Source organism: Drosophila grimshawi, unplaced genomic scaffold, assembly GCF_018153295.1.
Source record: "Drosophila grimshawi isolate 15287-2541.00 unplaced genomic scaffold, ASM1815329v1 contig_1377, whole genome shotgun sequence".
NCBI classification, from domain to species: Eukaryota; Metazoa; Arthropoda; class Insecta; order Diptera; family Drosophilidae; genus Drosophila; species Drosophila grimshawi.
This window is the reverse complement of record NW_025062900.1, coordinates 20,129,878-20,149,983: the sequence shown is the minus strand read 5'-3', so window position 1 is coordinate 20,149,983 and position 20,106 is coordinate 20,129,878. Positions and strand designations below refer to the sequence as shown.

The window sequence follows — 20,106 nt, the reverse complement described above, 5'->3', positions numbered from 1 at the left end:
GTAGTACAGGTATAGAGTGTCTTTAGCTGTAACAAACTAATTTCTACACGACTGCTGACGTTTCTGCAAAGGGAAATCATTGAATTGCATTTATTGCTTCAAGTTGTCGATTCTGATGAAATTGCTGGAGGCGCGTGGCTAAAAACACAAAGCTAAAACTTCTGATTTATGAAATTCTGAATACTGTGAATAAAATTGATGTTCTGTTTAGCTGGCTTAAATGTTTTGCTTAGTCAACGAAATGCTGCTAATGACATGGTTAGCAAATTAAAAAAAAAAAAAAACCAAATTAAAAATAGACGCTGAGTATGCAGAATGTAATTTACCAAAAGTGCAATTAGCGCAAAAAATCAGATATAAGCAAATGTCAATGGCATTGTGAAAGGGAGTTCAAAAACCCCAATTGATCGATTTTAACTGGAAACGGGCAATGCAAATCAATTGGGGAAATAAATGCGATAATCGAAGTTTTAGCAAGAATTAGCCAAAAGGGTCGTGCAAATCGCTTCAAGCTGCTTCTCAAACTTCTCAAAGCTCTGACGCTGAGCTTATTAAAATGAGCAATGCCAGCAGGCAGCCAGGAATTTGACTTCGACTTTGGCACGCGTCTGAGCCACCGAAAAGCTAACCGGCTTTTGCTCTCACAAAAATTAATCACCGACTTTCAACGCATGCCAACAACAGCAGCAGCAGCAGCAACAACAACAGCAACTGCGACAGACAACAGTCGACGTCGCCGTCGCCGTCGTCGTCGACGCCTGCCAACATTCCTGACATAATTTCGTGTGGTGAGTAAGCAAACGAGTTCGGATCTAAATTAGACGTCATCAAATGCCGCTGGGCAATCGACAACATTGTTGCAGCAACAACAACAACAAAACTAAAAAAAATAATAATCCATAACAGACGTTTTGACAGCTACAAACGCAGCTAGAAATAATAAAAAAAATAATCAAATGGAATTTGTAATGGTCAAAGGCAACACATAAAATATGCAAAAGTTGCAGCATATTGAAAAGAATATTTAAATTGATTACATTTGCGAACACAGAGCGGAAGCAACATGTTGCCAGCGCAGCCACCAACATTGCTAATTTTTTGAGCATCAGCAACAACAAATGCAACAGCAGCTTAAAATGCGGCTTAAGTTGGTGCGAGCAAGGCTTGAAGTTCGTTTCGAACTTGTCGTCAAGCACAAGGCGAGGAGCGGCTGTCATCAATACACCGCAGCTAAAATACTCTTACCACAAACGTTTGCCATGTGCAGACTCTATTTATAATGATTAATATTGAATAATTAAAAAAACATAAAATATTTAATGATTCCAAAAGAGAAATCTAAGTTGTGAAATAACTTAGATAAAAGTTGGCCTTTCAGCAAATCGGAAATGCCTGTCATCAGTAAACGTTACAATCATTGCACAAAAATGCGAATACTCATTTCCAATTCTCTCTCTCAAACTTACACACACTCTCTCTCTCTCTCTCTCTCTCTTTCTGTGCAGTTGAGGGCGTCGCAGCCGGCTTAAGCTAACATTGCGACTTGAACTTGCGTTCGAGCCAAAGTCGCGCTCAATGTGCATGTGTGTGAGTGTGTGAGAGCGGCGTGCTTACTTAGTCTGTGTATCGAACTGAGTATCTGTTTTAGTTACCGACAGCAACAACACAAACACAAATACAAATACAAACACAGGCGCCTGACGTCGACGTCGCTGCGACAACGTTGTAGTTGTTGTTGTTGTTGTTGCTGCTGCTGCTGATGTTTTCAGTTTGGTTGCGCGGCTCGCGTCGTTTACTTTAGTTAGTAACGAGATTTCGAGCGCTCAACGTTGGCGGCGCGCTTGAAAAATCAAAATCAGAATCACAAGCTTAGATCGTTGTCTGTTGTGTAAAAGAGTGCTTCTGTGCGTGTGTTTGTTTGTGTGAGTTGAAGGCGCGCGTTGTGCAGACATGAAGTGAATAAGAAATTGGAAAAGCACTAAAACACACACACATAAAACGCAAAAGAAAACGCAAAGAAACGTGTTAAAGCCAATGAGCAAACCAGCGACCAGCAGCAACAACAACAATACCAACAACAACAACAACAACAAAAACTAAGTACGTTAATCAGAAAATATTTTAGCCCATACGAAAAAGCGCGAAATATTTTGATGGCCCCCCATACATGAGCTGCATGTGTGTGTGTGTGTGTGTTAGTAACAACAAACAGCACGACAATTATTATGTATTGCAACTACAACAACAACAACAACAATATCAGCAATGTAGCAGCAACAAAACTAATGCAGAGTTGTTGATTTTGGTTGCCAAGAGTGAAATTATTGAACAATAAATTGTTTGGACCCAGCGAGGCAGCGGGGGCAGTGGGAGGGGGTGTCTAGTTGGGTTTTTGGGGAGTATCAAATATACAATTGCAGTAATTATTAATTTATTTAATAAATTTCTGTGCAACTGCAGCATTTTGCATTTGTTGTGCTTAAAGTTAAGGAATTAAAGTTCAATTTAATGCAATTAAATTTGTTTACTAAAAATACATTTATTATTAAATAAAAATAGAATACTAATGAAAATAATTTAAAAATAATAATAAACAACACGAACAAAAGAAGCTTTAAGTATTAATGCAAATTTAAATATATCAAGCATTTCAACACATTAAAAAAACTTAATAAACACAAATTTATTTGGAAAGAAATGTATTTTTTTTTGGGGATTTCTTTTATAATTAAATTATCTTATGCCGTTTATAATATACATTAATTTCTTATTGTTTTCCATTAATTATTTTTAGTAATGCTCTTTTTAATTTCTAAACCCTACTTTTATGAAATATTTATTATTATTGTTATGTATAAAATAAATTGTAGATACTGAAATTGAAAGGAATTCGAAATATTTAAAGTGTTTGTAGCTATTGCATTTCTCTTTGCAAATTAAATTTAACATTTTTTTAATTGCAATTCAACAGCTTAGCCGTTGAAATTTGTGATAATACGATACTTGGTTGAAACCAATGAAAATGCTTTGAACCCAGCCATGTGTCAACCTGGTCAACAACATCAAAAAATTTGTCGGCTTTCGTCTGTTTTTGCCTTTTCTCACACTTGACACACATGAAACGCACCTGAAATTGACGAGTCTGAGCAATTATTATCAAAATTTCAATTAAATTTTGATAGCCTGTTGCTGGCTGACTGCCTCCAATAGCATCTGTCAGTGAGTGCTTGAAATTAATATTAAATAATGTATGAGATTTATTATTTATGTACATAGATCTATCCATGTATGCCTTAAAGACCTTACTGGGTTCATTGCTACTTGTCGCAGATCTGTTTGATTTTTTGTTGGTTTCTTTATTAAGTCGTTGCTTTTTTAAATACTCTAATATCAAAGGCAGAATAGCATATTAGTTTCGTAGTTGAGCCTACAAAATTGGTATATATATTTGTGTATGCATCAGTGTTAAAATTTGGGATGACAAATCGATATCATCGATAAGTGTACATCGATAAAAGCACCTATTACTCAAAGGGACACCAAATTTGCAGGGAATATTGCTGGTGACCTGTTTCAAATATCGACATATATAGAGATATATAAATCCCATATATGCCCAGTTTTGGAGCTAAGGTTATTAAAATTGGCAGTTAAATTAATGTGCTACAAATGTAATATTTAATGTTATTTATTATCTGCTAAAACCAGTTCCATGTTTATGTTATAGATTTTAATTCACTGCTATTTTTCATTCATACCTCTACAAATAAATTTTTTATAGCCTTTCAATAGGTTGATTAATGTTTAAATATAATTGCTACATAAAAAAAGGTTATTAAAATTGGGAGTTAAATTATTAGGCAGATTAGTGAGAAATATTCTTGACTACGCTCACACCACCACCTCAACTCAAGTACATATCCCCCACAAATTTAAAAGTAGAGTTACCACCTAAGATTGAAAAGAAAACCCTTCCCAGAAAAATTCCTCAAGCCTTTCAGGAATTTATAGCTAGAGTCAACAATTATAAAGAAAATATTCTAGGAAACGACTCCAAATATTAATATAAGGACTTTTTCGGTCACGCCTACTTCAAGCACAGTTTTAAGCCTGGATTCACCAAATTTTTAGAAATCATAAATTTAATATTAAATTTTATTTTTAATTTAATGTAATTCTTTTATTTTGTGTCGACTGTGTCTTTAGTTGACATTAAATAAATAAATATGACAGTCTTTTTGAATGCTTAAGGCAAACCCATCCAGAAGCCTCTTTATCAACTGTTGGCAGAGTATGCTGGAGTCGTTTACGCCCAACTGCAATGTTCTCATTTGTTTTTGTTAGCCATGTAGGCCGCCTAATAGATAGATAATAAAACTTTGAGCTTAATGGCATTGTTGCTAGCTATTACTGCAACAACAACAAAACAATAAAATTAACAACAACAGCGAGAAGAAGAAGAAGAAAATGTCATGCCAAAGTGACACACGAAGCCGCCAACATCGGCGCGTGTGTTTGCGTCGCTGTCTCCGCCTTTTAGCCATGGCTTGTGCATATTTTCTGTTGTTTTTTTTTTCCCATTTTTTTTGCTCTTTTTTTGCTTTTTTTTGGCTTTTTTGTTGTCTGATAACAGGCGTGTTAATTTCAAATTGTAGCATTTGTATACGAAACCACATGTTGTCCATTAAATTAAAGTCAATTTTTTGTTTGGTTTGTTTGGGCAAAGAAATGTGTTATAATTGGATACGGCTTGAGGCGTCTCTGATTACTCAATTCATCAATAGATTCTTGGCACTGGCGAATATTATGAAATATCGCACCTTGTTTCGGTCAGCTGTTTGATATTTGTTTGTATATTATATTTGATTGCTGTAAATTATTAACTTTGTTGCGCCAATGTCTCGAAGTTCAAGGTTAACAATAATCGTTTGAATGATTTGGCATTTGATTGTTTGTTTGCGGGCTACGAAAAGTCTTTTGGCGCACGATGGATGGGAGCACGATGTTCTATATAGCGCTTTATAATTACTATTTCTACGTTACGTGAGATTAAGCGAAATGCTTGACAGCTGGCGCGTTTTTTTTTCTTTATGTGATACTTTAGCATATATATTTAAATATCTTTCGCGTGTTTCTACAGAGATGTGGAGAAAGAGACAGTCACTGCTAGATATGAGGAGGGGAGAGCGTGTGATATGGTGTTCTATATATATACACACACACACATATATATATATATATATATATATGTATATAGATCGGATCGTTATGGGAGTGCAAATTTTAAAGTTTTCGAGAAAGAATTAATTTAGATAAGACAGCCATAACATTTGTTTTGTGGCTTTTATTTTAGAACTTGCTTAAGCACAATCAACGAAAAGATGCCAGATATTAAAATAATCACTACAAATTTTGTTTCAAGAATTTACAACTGCCAACGAAAAGAAAGAAGAAAAAGAAAATGCTTTAGTAAAAATATTTATATCTTACCGCAAAGCTAAGCAGCAGCAGCAACAGCAGCAGAATCTGGAAATTAAGAGAAATATTTGTTATTTTTTGTTTTAATTTAATTTTCTTTATTTTTTTGCGGCCTGCTTTTGAGTTCGCAGCCAGTTAAATTGAGCTTGTAGTCGCTTTTCCACGTCACTTGAGCCGCACTTTTTTGCCAAGCATTTCTTGGCAAGAGGCCAAAGCTGAAGCCAAAGCCAAAGCGGCTTGCAAATTTCTACTGCGTCTGCTGCCTGCTGTCTGCCGGGTGGCCATAAAACTTCCTGCGTACCCCAAAAGCAGAAATGCGTTTCGACTTTGGCAACGCCAACAAAACAACTAAGAAATCATCAGTCGAGAGCGCTCGACTTGGAGATACCCTGCAAGCAGCTTGAAGTGGCTCACAAATATATTCCAGTTGCTGGATTGTGATGCTGATCATAAATATATAAATACTCTAAGGGGTCACAGGTGATTTTTGTCTTACTCAACTTGATTTTAGCCATTTTCACACAGGTCACAGAAATGATGAATCAGCAAGCGGCAAAAGCAGCAGCAGACGCAGAAGCAAAGCAAAACGCATAGCTTCAAAATAGCGGTTAAGCACAATAAATAAATTTCAGTCATAGGCAAATATGAAATGAAATGAAAAGAAAAGAAAACAAAACAAAACAAAAGAAAAAGAGACGCACAGAAATTGGCAAGTCGCTGCAAAAATGGCAAGCGAATCAAAGTCAAAAAAAAAGAAGCTAAAAAGGTGTAAAACAAAACGACGGACAAATAAAAACAAAAAAAAAAACAAAAAAACAAAAAACATTTAACGCATTTTAACAGCGCTCATTACCGCATACAACAACTGTCAAGCGAAGCCCAGCCCGGCCAAGTCAAGCGAATCGCAGCCAATAAGCCAAACCTAAGCTAATTCCAAGTCAAACTTTAGCTGACCCACCCCGCAGCCTGCCGGCCGAGAAGCTCGGCACGTGGACCGATTTAAATTGGTGCAGAGGTGACATTAGACAGACGCTAAAATATGTTTTGAATTTTATGAATGAAATGGCAGCGTTTCGAATTTGAATTCGCATGGTGCGCGTAGTGCGGAGTTGTGAAAAGTAGCTGACAGATACACGGCATGCATGCCCAATTGCCACCTAAATATTTGCAAATAACTCGATACCCTGTAACCAGGCCAAGAGGCAAACAACCATGTGTTGCGGACACCCACAGCGCATATAGATCTAGTTGAGATTAACTGCCAAGCTCCATCACATTTAGAAGGATATGACGTGACAAGTATGTTTTAGCAGGGTATCTGCTCGTCGAGCATTTCTAACTGAGTTGCTGTGCTTTGATTCAATTAAAAACGGCGTCTTGTGTGCAACGTCCTCGCCACGCCTCAGCTCAGCTCAGCTATATATTATATATCCCAGCTACCAGTTACTAGAAAGCACAATATACCAAAAACCACACACCCACACACACACTCACACACAGAAACACACCCTCACACTCACTCACACACACACACACAGCAGTCGACAAACAGTATCGCAAAAAATCAACAAAAAAATGTTTGCACAAATTCAGCATAATTTTGCTCGTGTTAAAAAAATATAAAAAAAAGTCGATTTTTAATTGAATGCGCAGTTAAATATACGTAGCATGTGTGCAAGAAAATTAATACAATTTTTTCGAACGCCTAAAACCAAAAATAATTGACTTGTTTAACGCATTATATTCGATTATAAATTTTAATTTATTTAATTCATTGTGTATTTATTCGGCAGGAAATCTTTTTTTTATTATTTTCAAAAGAAACACAAACAAATACAAATCAATTTTCATAACGCTTGAAAAAGATCATATATATATATAGATGGAAATTCATCTTAATTTGCACAAAATACTTTGACGGAATATTGATAGCAGTGAGATACTCTGTAACTTTATAGAATCTCTAAATATATGTTTATATAGAGTACACAGTTTTAATATTTGCAAGTTCTCACTTGATTTTCCTTCTCATAGTCAATTAGAAATGCAAATGATTCTTGTAAAAAATAAATAGTTTCAAATACATCACAACATATCCTACGATACCCATTAAAGCATTTTTTGGGAATTTTTTTCATCACGGTTTGCAAATATGCCTCGCTTATGCATTTTATCCTTGGGGCCAAATTTTTAAAATGCCTGCATATTTACGCTGTGCCCAAAATAAATATGAGTCTACAAAAACTTGTTGACTGACTGACTGACTGACTGATGGGCAAACGACCCACTCGCCCCAAATAAATGCAAAACTTTTAATGAAAACAAAGTAAACGACTGGGAAAGCGCCTGTCCCCAATATGTACCCAATGCACAGAATAATTTAATATGTTCATTTCAGTTTTTATGTATTTTCCCCAACTCTGTTATACAGCATTCAAATCAAAACACTTTTAATGATCATCAATTTAAAATTAAAGCGAGGTAGAGAAGTTTGTCAATTAGCAAAAGCTGGCAAATTTTCATTTGCCTGCTATAATTTAAAAGCAAGTTGAAATTAAATTATTAAGAATTAAATAAGATATGCCAAAAATTAAAAAAAAAACAAATAAACAGCGATAAATAATTGTGAACTTCTTGAAATTGGATGAAAGGGATAAAGTAAATATTAATTTACTCAACCTAAAAAAAAAGTAATGAAAAGCGAAAAAAATATGATGAGTCACTGTATTCATGTGGTTAAAAGGGTATAATGAAATTCTGGTATAGTTTCTAGCAGCCAGAAAGAAATAATGATCAACTACCACAATAAGTATTTGTCTGTCTATTAAAAAAATTGGAAGTGCAAGCTCTGAATTTCATTTTATCGATAATTCACATCGATACAAATCGATTATGGATAGTCATTAAAGCCACAATTTTAAATATAAATCTTTGTGATCTAGAAAGTATATTCCTTGACATAATATTGATCAACTCATAGTCAAGGTTTGTCAACTGAATCATTTTTAATGAATGGCAATCGATTGAAAAATTCCAAAATTTACATATATTTTTGTTTATCTGCTTAATTTGATTTTATTGATGACGTATACCATTTCCCCAAAGTTCAAATCGATTACCAAAAAGCCATAAATGAAACAATTTGAAAGTCAAATCTTTGTAATCGAAATTAACATTAATCATCACCTAGTCGAGCTCTCTCGACTGAAGCATTCTTACCTTTGTTTTTAAATGATGTCAATTGATTGAAAAGATTCGCAATTTGCGTATTTTCTGATTGGGAAGTAAATATTTGAGCTACACGTGTACGTAAATAAGTTTATTTCACTGCTAGGGCTTCCCAAGCATTGACGCACCTGTTATCTTGGAAATGTATAGTGAGGTGATCTGGTTGGTGTTGCTGCTGTTGTTGTTTGGGGAAGTTTACCGCATTTCCGGCCACATATCGAGTATTTCTGCTGACGCATCTTTGGGGCCCAGATTGACGACAATGCAGAGAAAACAGACTTAAGCCACAGATGCGCAATCAAACATTGTGAATTTCAGCAGAAAAGTGCCATTTACACAAGGCTTTTATTTATTATTTATTGTTTATTGTATTTATTGTTGTTTGCATTTTTATGCGAGAATTTCACAAGTGTCGCTCAAGTTGTTGTTCATCATTATGGCAGAACCAGTTTGCATGTGATTTGGCTCTTAATAATAAAAATGAAATTAAAAATTATGCGAAACATCAGCGTTAAACAATAACAAGAATGAATGAAAGAACGATCATTTAAATGAATCTTTTTTGGCATAGCCAACAAACAAACAAATGTTGTGTTATGTGTTATTTTTGGCCAATGATTTGTAAATTTGTGTCGTTAGTGTCAACTCAGTGCCAGGTCGGCTTAGATCACCTGCCGTCTGCCGACTGACTGAATTGACTGAGCCGCCTGGCTGACTGACTGACTGACTGACTGACTGACTGACTGACTGCCCAAATGTGGGCAAATTGCGCAACTAGCTAATTACGCGACTTTGCGGCGCCTCGTTTAGTTTGTCAGCATTGGAAAACAAAAACAACAACAACAACAACAACAAAAACAACAACAAAAACACAACACACACACTACAAAAATAACAATTATGATAACAAAAAAAAGCCCCAATGAGAATGCATTCGAGCCCATTTGGGCAGGCACAGCAGCCTTCGACACGTACGTGTAATTTTAATTAATTTATTTGGTTTTGTTTTTAGAAATTCGTAATGCGAAACTGTAAAATTCATATATTGAATTTCGCACGTTGTGGCCTCAATTTTGATATCGATCAATAATGATAATTGAGCTGTTAGCCAGCCTCGATTTGATGATATTTTGTATTTTTTTTTATTACTGTGGTTGCTTTTGTTCCATCTGCGGGTATTTCATTTCATTTGGTTTGTTGTGCCAGGCTTTTCGCATTTATTGCCATGCATTAATCATGCGACAACAACAATAAATACAAATATATCAACGTTAATAATACGTTTTATTTTATGGTCACTTAAGTGCGGGGAAGGGTTACTAGTTTTTTTTATTCCTTTTCTTTTTTCTACACACATTTTGACAATTTATGATTGCCCATTAAGTTAAACGTCAAATTGGCGCTAAGGCGTGAGTATTTCTTTTTCATTTTTTGATAATTGATGTTGAGGTTGAACTTGAAGTGACTGTGCAAGATACATCATATAGATCGTGATAAAAGGCCAATGAACACTTTGCAGTTAGCAGTATTTTCTTGGCTGCATTGTTGCCAACAGGAAGCAATCAACTTGTTTAATGGATCTTTTCACAAGAACATTTAAGTAGCATAGTTTAAAATATGATGAAACAATTAAAAAATGGGAAAATATGTATAATTAAGTTGTGCAAAATTATGTCAATTTCAGAGTCAATAATAGACACTTATTTGGAATATAATTTTTTATACACGCAGATCAAGTTTATTTCATTGCATCGATAACTGCGCCTTTTTCTGGAATATCGATACTAATCGATTTTAGTTAGCAATAAAAGGTACAACAGTAAAGTTGATATATAAAATACCGAGGCATATTATTGATCAGCAGATAAGATTTCATTTAGATCAGTTAAGAAACACAGATGTTGCTGACCAAAACGTATTTTCATATTAAACAGACTACAGACTACTATCTGAGTCCAGGGTATCCTCTTACATTCTAGAATTGCAACCCGTTTTATGATGAGAATTATAAGAACCGACAGCGCTATTTATCCACCTGGTGTACTTATCCACTTGATGCAATTGCTGCAATAGCTGCAAGCAGCTTTACCAAGAACATAATTAAATCCTCGAAGCTCATGTAAACATTTACAAATACTATATTTCTGATAACCTCTGGGCAGCGTTGGGGCGGCAATTGGGAGTTTGACCTCAATTGAGCAATCAGAAACTGCAGTTGACTTTTCAGCAGCAACGTGTATGAAAATTCTTTGGCTTGTTTGATTTTGCCTAGAAATTGTTACCATAGCTCCGCCCATGTAGCCAAGTGGCACAAAAGTGCTGTTAAAATCTGCTGGAAACAAAATTCATAACAAGACTACCAACTGAAGCAGGCCTCACCCGCCCCAAAATAAAAGTTGTTATAGCGTAAACAGAGACCTTTTGCCCCATCGCCCGATTTCCGGGTTGCGCACAATTTGCATGTTATGCCAGCAATAACAGAATATTTTTTATTTTTTTTCAGTTTAACGAAAACACTCACATCAAGTTGTGTGTCAAATAAGCGTGAATTTTGAATGCGTTTGAGGCGACTCTGTAAAAGTGTCTGCGAAGAGTTGAGAAGCAAAATGCACAGTAAACAAGTTCAACGATTGTCAAGTGTTGAACGTGCCACCCATAGACAACTTAGCACAGATAGACAGATACATAGATAGTTACACAGATAGTTCTAGCGACTCAGTTGAAATACTAGATAGACTGTGATAAGACTGCAGTCAGCTTGTTGAATGTTTGCTCAAATGTTGAGCAATTTATTGCCATACTTGTCAAAATTGTGCTGAGTTTCGTTGTAGTGTAGTACGTCATATCTTGAATCATTTGAATTATTCTGGTCTCCAGATAGTCTTTATGTTCCAATGAGAATACAGGAGAACATTTGTTGTGATGAGCGCATCAGCCAAAAAAAAATGACCTATTCTCTAAATAGTAATAGATTTAGCACGCTGACTAATATTCATTAAATAAATTAAATTAAACTTACTTCAAATAAACATATGAATGACTGAGGATTTGTATTATGCGCCACAGAAATAACGGAAACAGGTTTAAATTATGTTAAGAGCTAAATACATTTTCATTTCGTGTGCGTCTTTCGTATAAGGAATTATTGTGTTTATTTATTATTTAAAAATGTAAATAGTTCTAAAAGTAAATATTATATCAATGACTGAAAATTTAAAAATGTTTGCATACATTAACTATCTTAACTTAATAAAGCCGAGTAGCTGTCCAAAAAATTTATGAATAAACATATGCATTTCAATATATATATAGATCAGCCAAGCGTAAAGTGAGTGGTTCATGATTTGAATCGTGGCTGACAGCCATTTTTTTGATTTATTATTCAGTTATTTACATATGAACAGGGAGCTGCATGCATATATATATATTATATCTTTTCTACAGAAGTTATTTGGCATAAAGGCAATTTTGCTATTTATAAAATACAATTATATTATATTTTTATATTTTCTACAAAGAAGAAGTCATTTCAGATGTTATTTACTTGCCTTAAAGGGAGATTTGTTATTTTTAAAGTAATATTTTTCTATTTTCTTTAACTTAACTTTGAAATTTAAAAATTGTATTATTCTGTGTTTCTAACAAAAAAAAGAAGTTAAAGAGAAATTTGGGAATTTATGAATTAATATTAGTTGTATAAATATTAAATTCTAGTTCTATCCGATAAGACTGATTTGATATTATTGTTTAATACACTTGTCACGAATTCAGTTACCAAGTATTTCAGGCTTACACATATGTTTACGGATTGATGTATTTTTTGTCTGGGAGCAGCTGTTGTAATAATCAATTTTTTACGAGTGCCAGCAGAGGAGCACCCTTTATGTGCATATGTGTGGCAAATTTGGTTTGTTGCTTCTGTCACTGGGCAACAAAATGTAATTTCCCCATATGGAAATAACAATAATTGTAACTATAACATTGCAATGATACCATCAACAAAAGCAACAACAAAGTTGTTCGATTGGCATTGGTCGCATTTTTGGCGAATTTTTTTTCTCTCATTTATTTTTTTTCTTGATGAGTCTGTTTTTAGTGTTCGATTTACAACTTTACTGAAATTTTTGCGGCTTGGTCATCAACTCGTTTGGCAGCAAAAAAAAAAAACGAAGCGAAATTCATATAATTTTATGAGTTCGCCTTGGCTGCCAGCCGAACTTAAAGTAGCCCAATGCAAGAGATACACAGTGTTTCTCTGTGTATGTGTGTATTGGTGTATCTGTGTGGCACCAATAAAATTCTGTTTCTTGTGTACTTTAGTGCACAACTTAAACTTTCTTAGCTTTAAGTTGTTGAGGCCAAAACCTGCCCGCAAAATCCCCACAAATTAGATAAACATGTAAATGATTATTGACACACACAAAAAAAAGGACGATGCCAACTGACTGAATATGGTTAACTGTGGAGGTGTGTTGGGGGTTGGGGGTTGGTGGTTGGGGGTTGCTGTGTATAAAATCTGAATGTGTAATATGCGTATGAATAATAAGGTATCCAAGCCAGCAGGCACATGCACAAAAAGGGACACAACTGCCAATACAAATTGACATTTTATTTGCCTTTCACCTGATGACAGACGACAACCAGTCGACAACGAGGGGAGAGTAGATGAGAGAGACGAGCAGGGGATGCGAGGGATTATATCAGATCAGAGACTGTAGAACAAGAACCCGAGGATAATTGAGTGTCAACAAAATTGTGTTGGTAACACATCTAAAGCAATGTGAAACACATAAATATATTGAGCTTAGCTTGTCCCCGATTCGCTCTTGTCGATACAAAGATACAAATGTATCTTTAAGGATAGCGTGTGCGCGTCGCATTGGCTCCATTTGCCAAACCAAATACCCATCATTGACAAAACATTGAAAGTTCGCTCGCTTTACTTTCAAAATGTGAATGCACTTTTATTATAGTTGTTGTTATTGTAGCTGTTTTTCGATGTTGTTGATATTGTTGGTGTTTTGTTTGTTGTTGCTGTTGACATCGAATACGTGACGCGCTTCTTTCGGGCATTGCTCTACTTTATTTCTTAAAGCAACGACAGCAGCAGGAAGATGAAATTATTTTTGGGTCTGTTGCCCATTTTGAGCACACGTAAAATGTGTCTTAAAGTTTTCTGCCTTTATTTTTATGTGGCTTACACTTAAGCTGGCCCATGCCGCCCATGGGTAGAATGTTGGACAACTTAATAAGGATTTTATGGCTTAGGATAATTTTTAAAAAAATATATATGGCATAATATTAACTAAAGTTTGTAAAAAAAAAAAACATAAAATAAATTGGGTAACTACAAAAAACATTTATTTAAATACAGCTGCATACTTGAAAATGTGTTCGTTCTCTATTTGATTACATTGGTTTTTTTCTGCTTTTTTTGGGAGTTTTTTTTAATGAGCAAATTATAGTAAACCAAATTGGCAAGTGTTGAAAATATGTGCGTAGTTTCGTAGGAAATCAGCAAAGCTAGTCACGTGCTCTGAGGGTCTGATGCCAAGGGGAGGCTAAGCTAAGTAAAGCTCAGCTAAGGAATTCGATTTACATGGCGACATCAAGTGTCACCGACTATCAAAAGCCAATGAAGCAGACGCCACTTCTAACAAATAATAAATTCAATAGATAAAAAAAGAGTACAATAAAAATGAATTACGCTTAAGGTCAGCTCACATTGCATGCCTTTGTCGCAACTTCCCATTTAGCAGGTCCATGTGTGTAGTTATATTTATATATATCTACCGGCAAGTGACCCATTCGATAGTGCGTGTAAGCGACGTAAAATCAATTGCCAGCGGCTGTCAAGTTAACCGGCAAAACATAACTAATATTTATTTGAGGCTGTTTCATTGATTGGCCCAAAGTCAATTTAATGAACTTGATGTGCGGCATATTAAGTATGCGCAGCGGGTGGTTAGATGGAAAGCTGGCCAGGTGGCCAGGTGGCCAGGTGGACGGGTTAACTTCTTGAGTGGTGGATTTGCTGGGGAACTGGGATCAGGGTTAATTTTAGTTAGCTATTTAAATATGCAATTAAATTCTATTCCACTTAAATACCAATGCCCATTTACAATTACCCAACTAACTAACTATCAACTGTATGCGCCTGGCAGCCGGCCAATCGAAAACTTATAATTAAGCCTATAGAGATCATGTGATCATGAGCAGCGAAGCCTTCTCGCTGGGCAAGATCGTGCTAAAAATAACGAAGAACGCATTATAAATGCCAAATGCCCGATCAAGTCGAGTCTAGAGAAGGGCAACAGCATCACTTAAATGTAATTTGCCCCATTATGGCGCAAGGGCCTGCAAATTGCGCATCTAACAAGTTAAGAATAGAATAGGAAAGCGATATGCACTAAAAATAGTAACGAGCACATCCAAATGCAGTCAAGAAGCCAGTCCAAGAATTGCACCCGTGATGATGGCCCATAAACGATGGGCAGCATTTCTGTGGCTGCTGCTGCTGCTGCTACTTTGGCTGCTGCATCTGCTGATTGACATAAAGAGCAAGTCCGAGTCATAAAAGACGTTTTTTCTGCCAGCAGCAGAGGAGATGAATCAACATTCCAAGCGGTCAACGTACCACGTACCAAAGAATGCCACAGCATTCACAATGATGATGTTGCCACAGCACCACCACAACCAACCGCAGCAGCAGCAGCAGCAGCAGCAGCGTCTCCCATAAAGACAAAGACAGTGGGCAATGAATGCATTGAAAGCGGCTGCTTAACCCAACCAAAAACTTAAACAGCCGAGGCCAAGGCAAAGGCAAAAGATGCCAGAACGTAACATTAAAATAAACGCGTGCAGATAAATCTTCAAGTTCTGCTGGCCTCCTGTCCCTGCCCCCTGGCCATGCCCTCTGCAGCAGCGGGCAAGAGGAAGAAACTGCCAGCCAAGTCCAGTGAAAATGCAATCAAATGCATGCACTGAGAAAAAATTATTTCACTTTGATCGAACTCGTCTGAGGCAGCTGCATTTTTAGTGGAGCATATTAATAATGATCAGAGTAAAATCATATATTTAATATACAGGAATAATAAGTTCGATATAACAAATATTCAATTGCAATTTACAAATAAATATTCAGACATTCAAAAATATAATGAAGTTGTGCTGTAAAAATCAACGACCCTTATAGAATCTATATGCTTGAGCAACAAGCCCATCTTTCACACAAGGCAAAAGATCTCAAATTTGTAATATCCGTTCTCGACTAACTAGATTTATCGATAGCGAAAATCGATACAAATCAAATTCCGATAGTATTTAAAGACACAATTGCAAAATTGTTAAACCTTCCTTGATCAACTGTCACAGTTTCATTAAGATCGGATAGGAAACACAGACTTTGAGCTATGTCGTCTATTGAAAATGCATTTAAATTAAACAAAGCTGCTCAATTTTCTCGCAGTGCAATTGCCAGTCTGTTAGTGTGTGTTTGTGCGTGTTTGTATTTGTGCAATGCGTACGTGATGTGCAGCACTTTGGACAGTGGTCACTTATCAGTTTTGTGCTCAGCCCCCCAGCTCTCCAAAGCCAATCCAATGCAAGTGTCCAACGGGGCCATCTGCAAAATGCATGCATCGCATCGCATCGCATCCGCACATCGCACATCGCACATGGCACATCCGTAAAATGCCTGCGCTGCTCTCGTGCTATGCATTTAGGTTGACGTTGCAATTACAACTTGCGGCCCAATGCTGCAAAGATGTTGTCAGCTCGGAGGCCCTTTCTTTGCTTTCAGCTGCGTTCTCACGAGGCAGAGTCCGATGCTGCCTGTTTGCTGTGTGATTATTACAAGACGCATGAAAATAACAGGCTTGCGCTTAGAACTTGGTGGGCAAACGTTCGCTCGGCGCTCAGTCACTCACTCAGTCAGTTAAACTGGGCAAAGTAAGTTACTTAAGGGCTTGGCCAACTTAATGCCACAGCAATATCAGACACACACAACACACACACAAACCAACACAGCGCAACTCAAGTGCGCACTTTAAACTCTTAAAATTACCAAGTGTCACTTCAGTGACTTGGTCGTCTACGATCCCCCTCCCTCTACTACTCTATGCTCCAATGGAATATATATATATATATATTTTAATAAACAACTATCAATAGGAATACACAATAATCGAAAGTGTTGCATATTCAAATTGCCACTTTTCGTTTTCATTCCCCATTTGCCTTCTCATGTGTAACGCACCGAATTGGGCTTATTTAGTACTCCGCGTTGTAGCATGGAGAACTGAAGGCCTTTAGCATTGCCAAAACGCGTTATCTGACCGATTTGGTAATCGGCCGGACCGGGACCCAATTTTTTAATCGCTGGCAATGCCGATTTGCGTCCAAACGAATAGTGTGGTCCACCGCTCTTCTGGCCAAATGTGCTGGGCAAATTATAAGCAGCTGGTCCGGGTCCTATTTAAATTCATATATATATATGCTTATGTATATAGTATATGCATATATATCTCATATATCTTTGACTGTTTTACCTGAGTATAACGGCATCTTCTCGATTTTATAATTGAGCTTTCGGGAATGAAGGAATGAATTATAAATTTAAGACAAAATTTTGAGTTCTGAATGAATATTTGCGAAATGCTTACCAATCACTGAATGAGAATATATACAAAGGGCATCTGAAATCTGTGCGACCTTAAAAGCAAGGATAAACTGTTTTCAAGTATCTTTTTTTTAACAATTTCTGCTTTTTATTCCATTAGTAAACTTGCCCCTTTTCGCTTGGCCTACTTGAATATTATTATTATGGGACTTTAAACGAATTTCTGATATCTGTGCAATGAATCAATACAAATGATTCAATATTGATCTGTTATTATTATTAATTGACACATTGACAGAATATATATATTTATTGCATGGCATTTGCAATCTGCGTAATTAACGACTCAAATCCGCAGATTCTGTTGCTGTTCGATGGCAATCAATGCCTGCGGATAAATATAAAACACGCTCATTAATAATTAACACCTAGCGCGTAAAAATACATTAATTAAGTTTAATGTACACGCCACTCACTAATTATTATTAAATTTGTTTCAAATTTGTACAACAATCAACACGGGGCATTTTGGCGATGACAGGAAATGTTGCTGCCACCTCATCTCACGGATGAGTCAGTCATAATTTTGAACTGAAATGAAAATGAAAAAAAGAAAAAACTCATTCTGACAACTGAATCCAGTGGGAGAGACCGTCTGACAAACTGTGTGTTCTGTTCATTAATCTAAATAATGTCAACTTTTTGTCTCAGCTGTCATTTTGTGAAATCCAGGGGAATCCCCGGACACCTGCTTAACAGCAGCCAACTTGAAATAGGTGGCATTCACAACTGACAGGCAAATTACATTCACAAATCTATTCGAATCACCATAAATACATTTTTATTTATTCTCTTTTTATTTTTATGTTTTTTATTATGTTGGTTAATTTTCTTTGTTATTGTTATTCTTATTACCAATTCGCAAATTAGCATTTTTTTTTTTGTAAACTAATGAAAATATAATTATCAACTAGACTAGCGATTATACCCTTTATGGTGTCCTATAAGATTTCTGCTGTAGATGAATTATAAAACCAATACTCTCCATTCTTTACCATTTTATATTCTAGGGTACACAAATCTATAAAGTGTTTGTCAATTAATCATCTACAATTGAATTTCAAATTCTCGATTGCTTAACAAATGTTTTCTTATAACTTGCCAACAATTCTTAGAATTTGAGAATTTTTGAATTGAGTTGGTCAAACATATTGCTTAAGCAGATATTAATTAACAGAATAAATTATTAGAAGTTTTTTGTTTGATTATGCTGACCATTTTCCATTTGTCACTTAAGCTTGAGGCAAAAACTTTAATTCATTTCTCTGTCCATTTTTTTTAACGCTAAAACTTTTGCCATTGCATATTTGATATATTTTTTTTTTGCTGGCTGATGCGCAGCTTTTGCATAAGTTGAGAAAAATGCATTAAACTAAAAACAAGAAGAAAAAAAATAGTTTTAAAACTTGCAGCAACACTTACATACAAATTATGCCTAGGGGAGAGGCGAGGAAGCACTCGAAATTGTCTTGCGTTGCACGTAGCAAAACGGGTTGACACTCAATTTGAGTTCGGTGCAGCCGTTTATTCCAAAATTTAACAAATTGCAATATATTTTTAAAATAGATTTTTCTATGCAATTGCAGGAGAAAAGATGCATGCAACAACCACAGAGAGACATGTGGAGCCAACGCAGCTAAGGCTTGGACACGATTTTGGTATTTGCAGTCAGCAAACGCCCGATAGCGTTATTAAAATTGAAACAAATCTGCAAATGCCTGTCAAGAATTGCATAAATAACCAACAACGTCGTGGACGACGACGTCGTGAGCAACGACAAGGACAAGGACATGGACATGGACATGGCAATGGACATGGGCGACATCCGCTCGGGCTAGGTGGCAGCCGAGGACTCCTTGGCATTTTTTGTTTGTCCATCAATTTGGGCATTTTGATTGGCCTGGCACATAGCACGAATGCCGGTAAGTGTTGTTCTAATAAAATTTCCGTTACGAGTTGAATGATTTGACATGTGAAGGGACGAGAGAGAGAGAGAGAGAGAAGGGAGCGAGGCAAGGCAACGAGACATGTGTTGCCGCAGAGAAGCTGCAAGCACATACAAACCTCAATTAAAATCACATCAATAACACTTTTCTCTCACACACACACACAAATACATACACACAGACGCAGCCTGTCTCCTAGTTGCCCCTTGACCCTGTTCCATTTGCAATTGCTGCATTTCCTATTGGCTTGGCAATTGCAATTGGCACTTTGCTTGGCAGCTGGCTTGTGGGTCGCAGACTTTGATTTTGATTTATTTAACAATTTAGCAGACAACCAACAAGGAATATGGTAAGCCCTGATTGTGACCGAAGAGCTCAGCTATCGTCGAACTCCTGTCCATCTCCTGTCTCGCTCGCCTTGGAGGTCAAAAGTTCAATGTGGTCTTAAACGGGGTAGAAATATTTTTTTTATTCAATGTTGTCACATCTACATTATCTGTGTCATCTGTGTAAAGTTGCAACTGCATTTTTATGTCTTAGTACATATTGACATCTTTTTATTATTGATGCATATTTTCCACTGGCTTCTGACCAAGTGTTCAGGGAGAGATTCACAGCATTCGTCTAGACTGCTGTGGAGCGAAAGACATATTTAAATTATATAAAATGTCACCAACCAATCAAATATAATATTCATATCTAAAAGACTTTTATGTTTTATATAAACAGACTTGTTAGATTATTGTACTCATCATTAATATAAATACTTAATGG

At 36.1% G+C, this 20,106-nt stretch overlaps 2 protein-coding genes across 4 annotated transcripts in view; one reads left to right on the top strand and one right to left on the bottom strand.

The window, feature by feature from the left end:
• The first annotated feature begins 630 nt into the window (after nt 1-630).
• LOC6566800 (mucin-5AC) overlaps nt 631-20,106 on the top strand; it is a 38,032-nt gene continuing 18,556 nt past the window's right edge. Inside the window, exons 1-2 of one of the 3 annotated variants that reach the window (XM_032739708.2) lie at nt 631-788; nt 18,973-19,308. In XM_032739708.2, coding sequence (XP_032595599.1) covers nt 18,981-19,308 — 328 coding nt within the window. In that variant the 5' untranslated portion in view covers nt 631-788; nt 18,973-18,980. Of the gene's footprint in view, nt 789-1,998; nt 2,101-13,805; nt 13,837-18,972; nt 19,309-20,106 lie in introns of those variants that run through there. The other 2 variants (XM_032739709.2, XM_001992960.3) reach the window with 2 other exon arrangements.
• On the bottom strand, nt 16,839-17,340 carry LOC6566801 (outer dense fiber protein 3-like protein 2). Its single transcript, XM_001992961.3, has 2 exons — nt 17,256-17,340; nt 16,839-17,178 (listed from the first exon to the last, which is right to left on the bottom strand). Exons 1-2 carry the CDS (start codon nt 17,269-17,271, stop codon nt 16,949-16,951), a joined length of 246 nt encoding a protein of 81 aa, XP_001992997.1. The 5' UTR covers nt 17,272-17,340; the 3' UTR covers nt 16,839-16,948.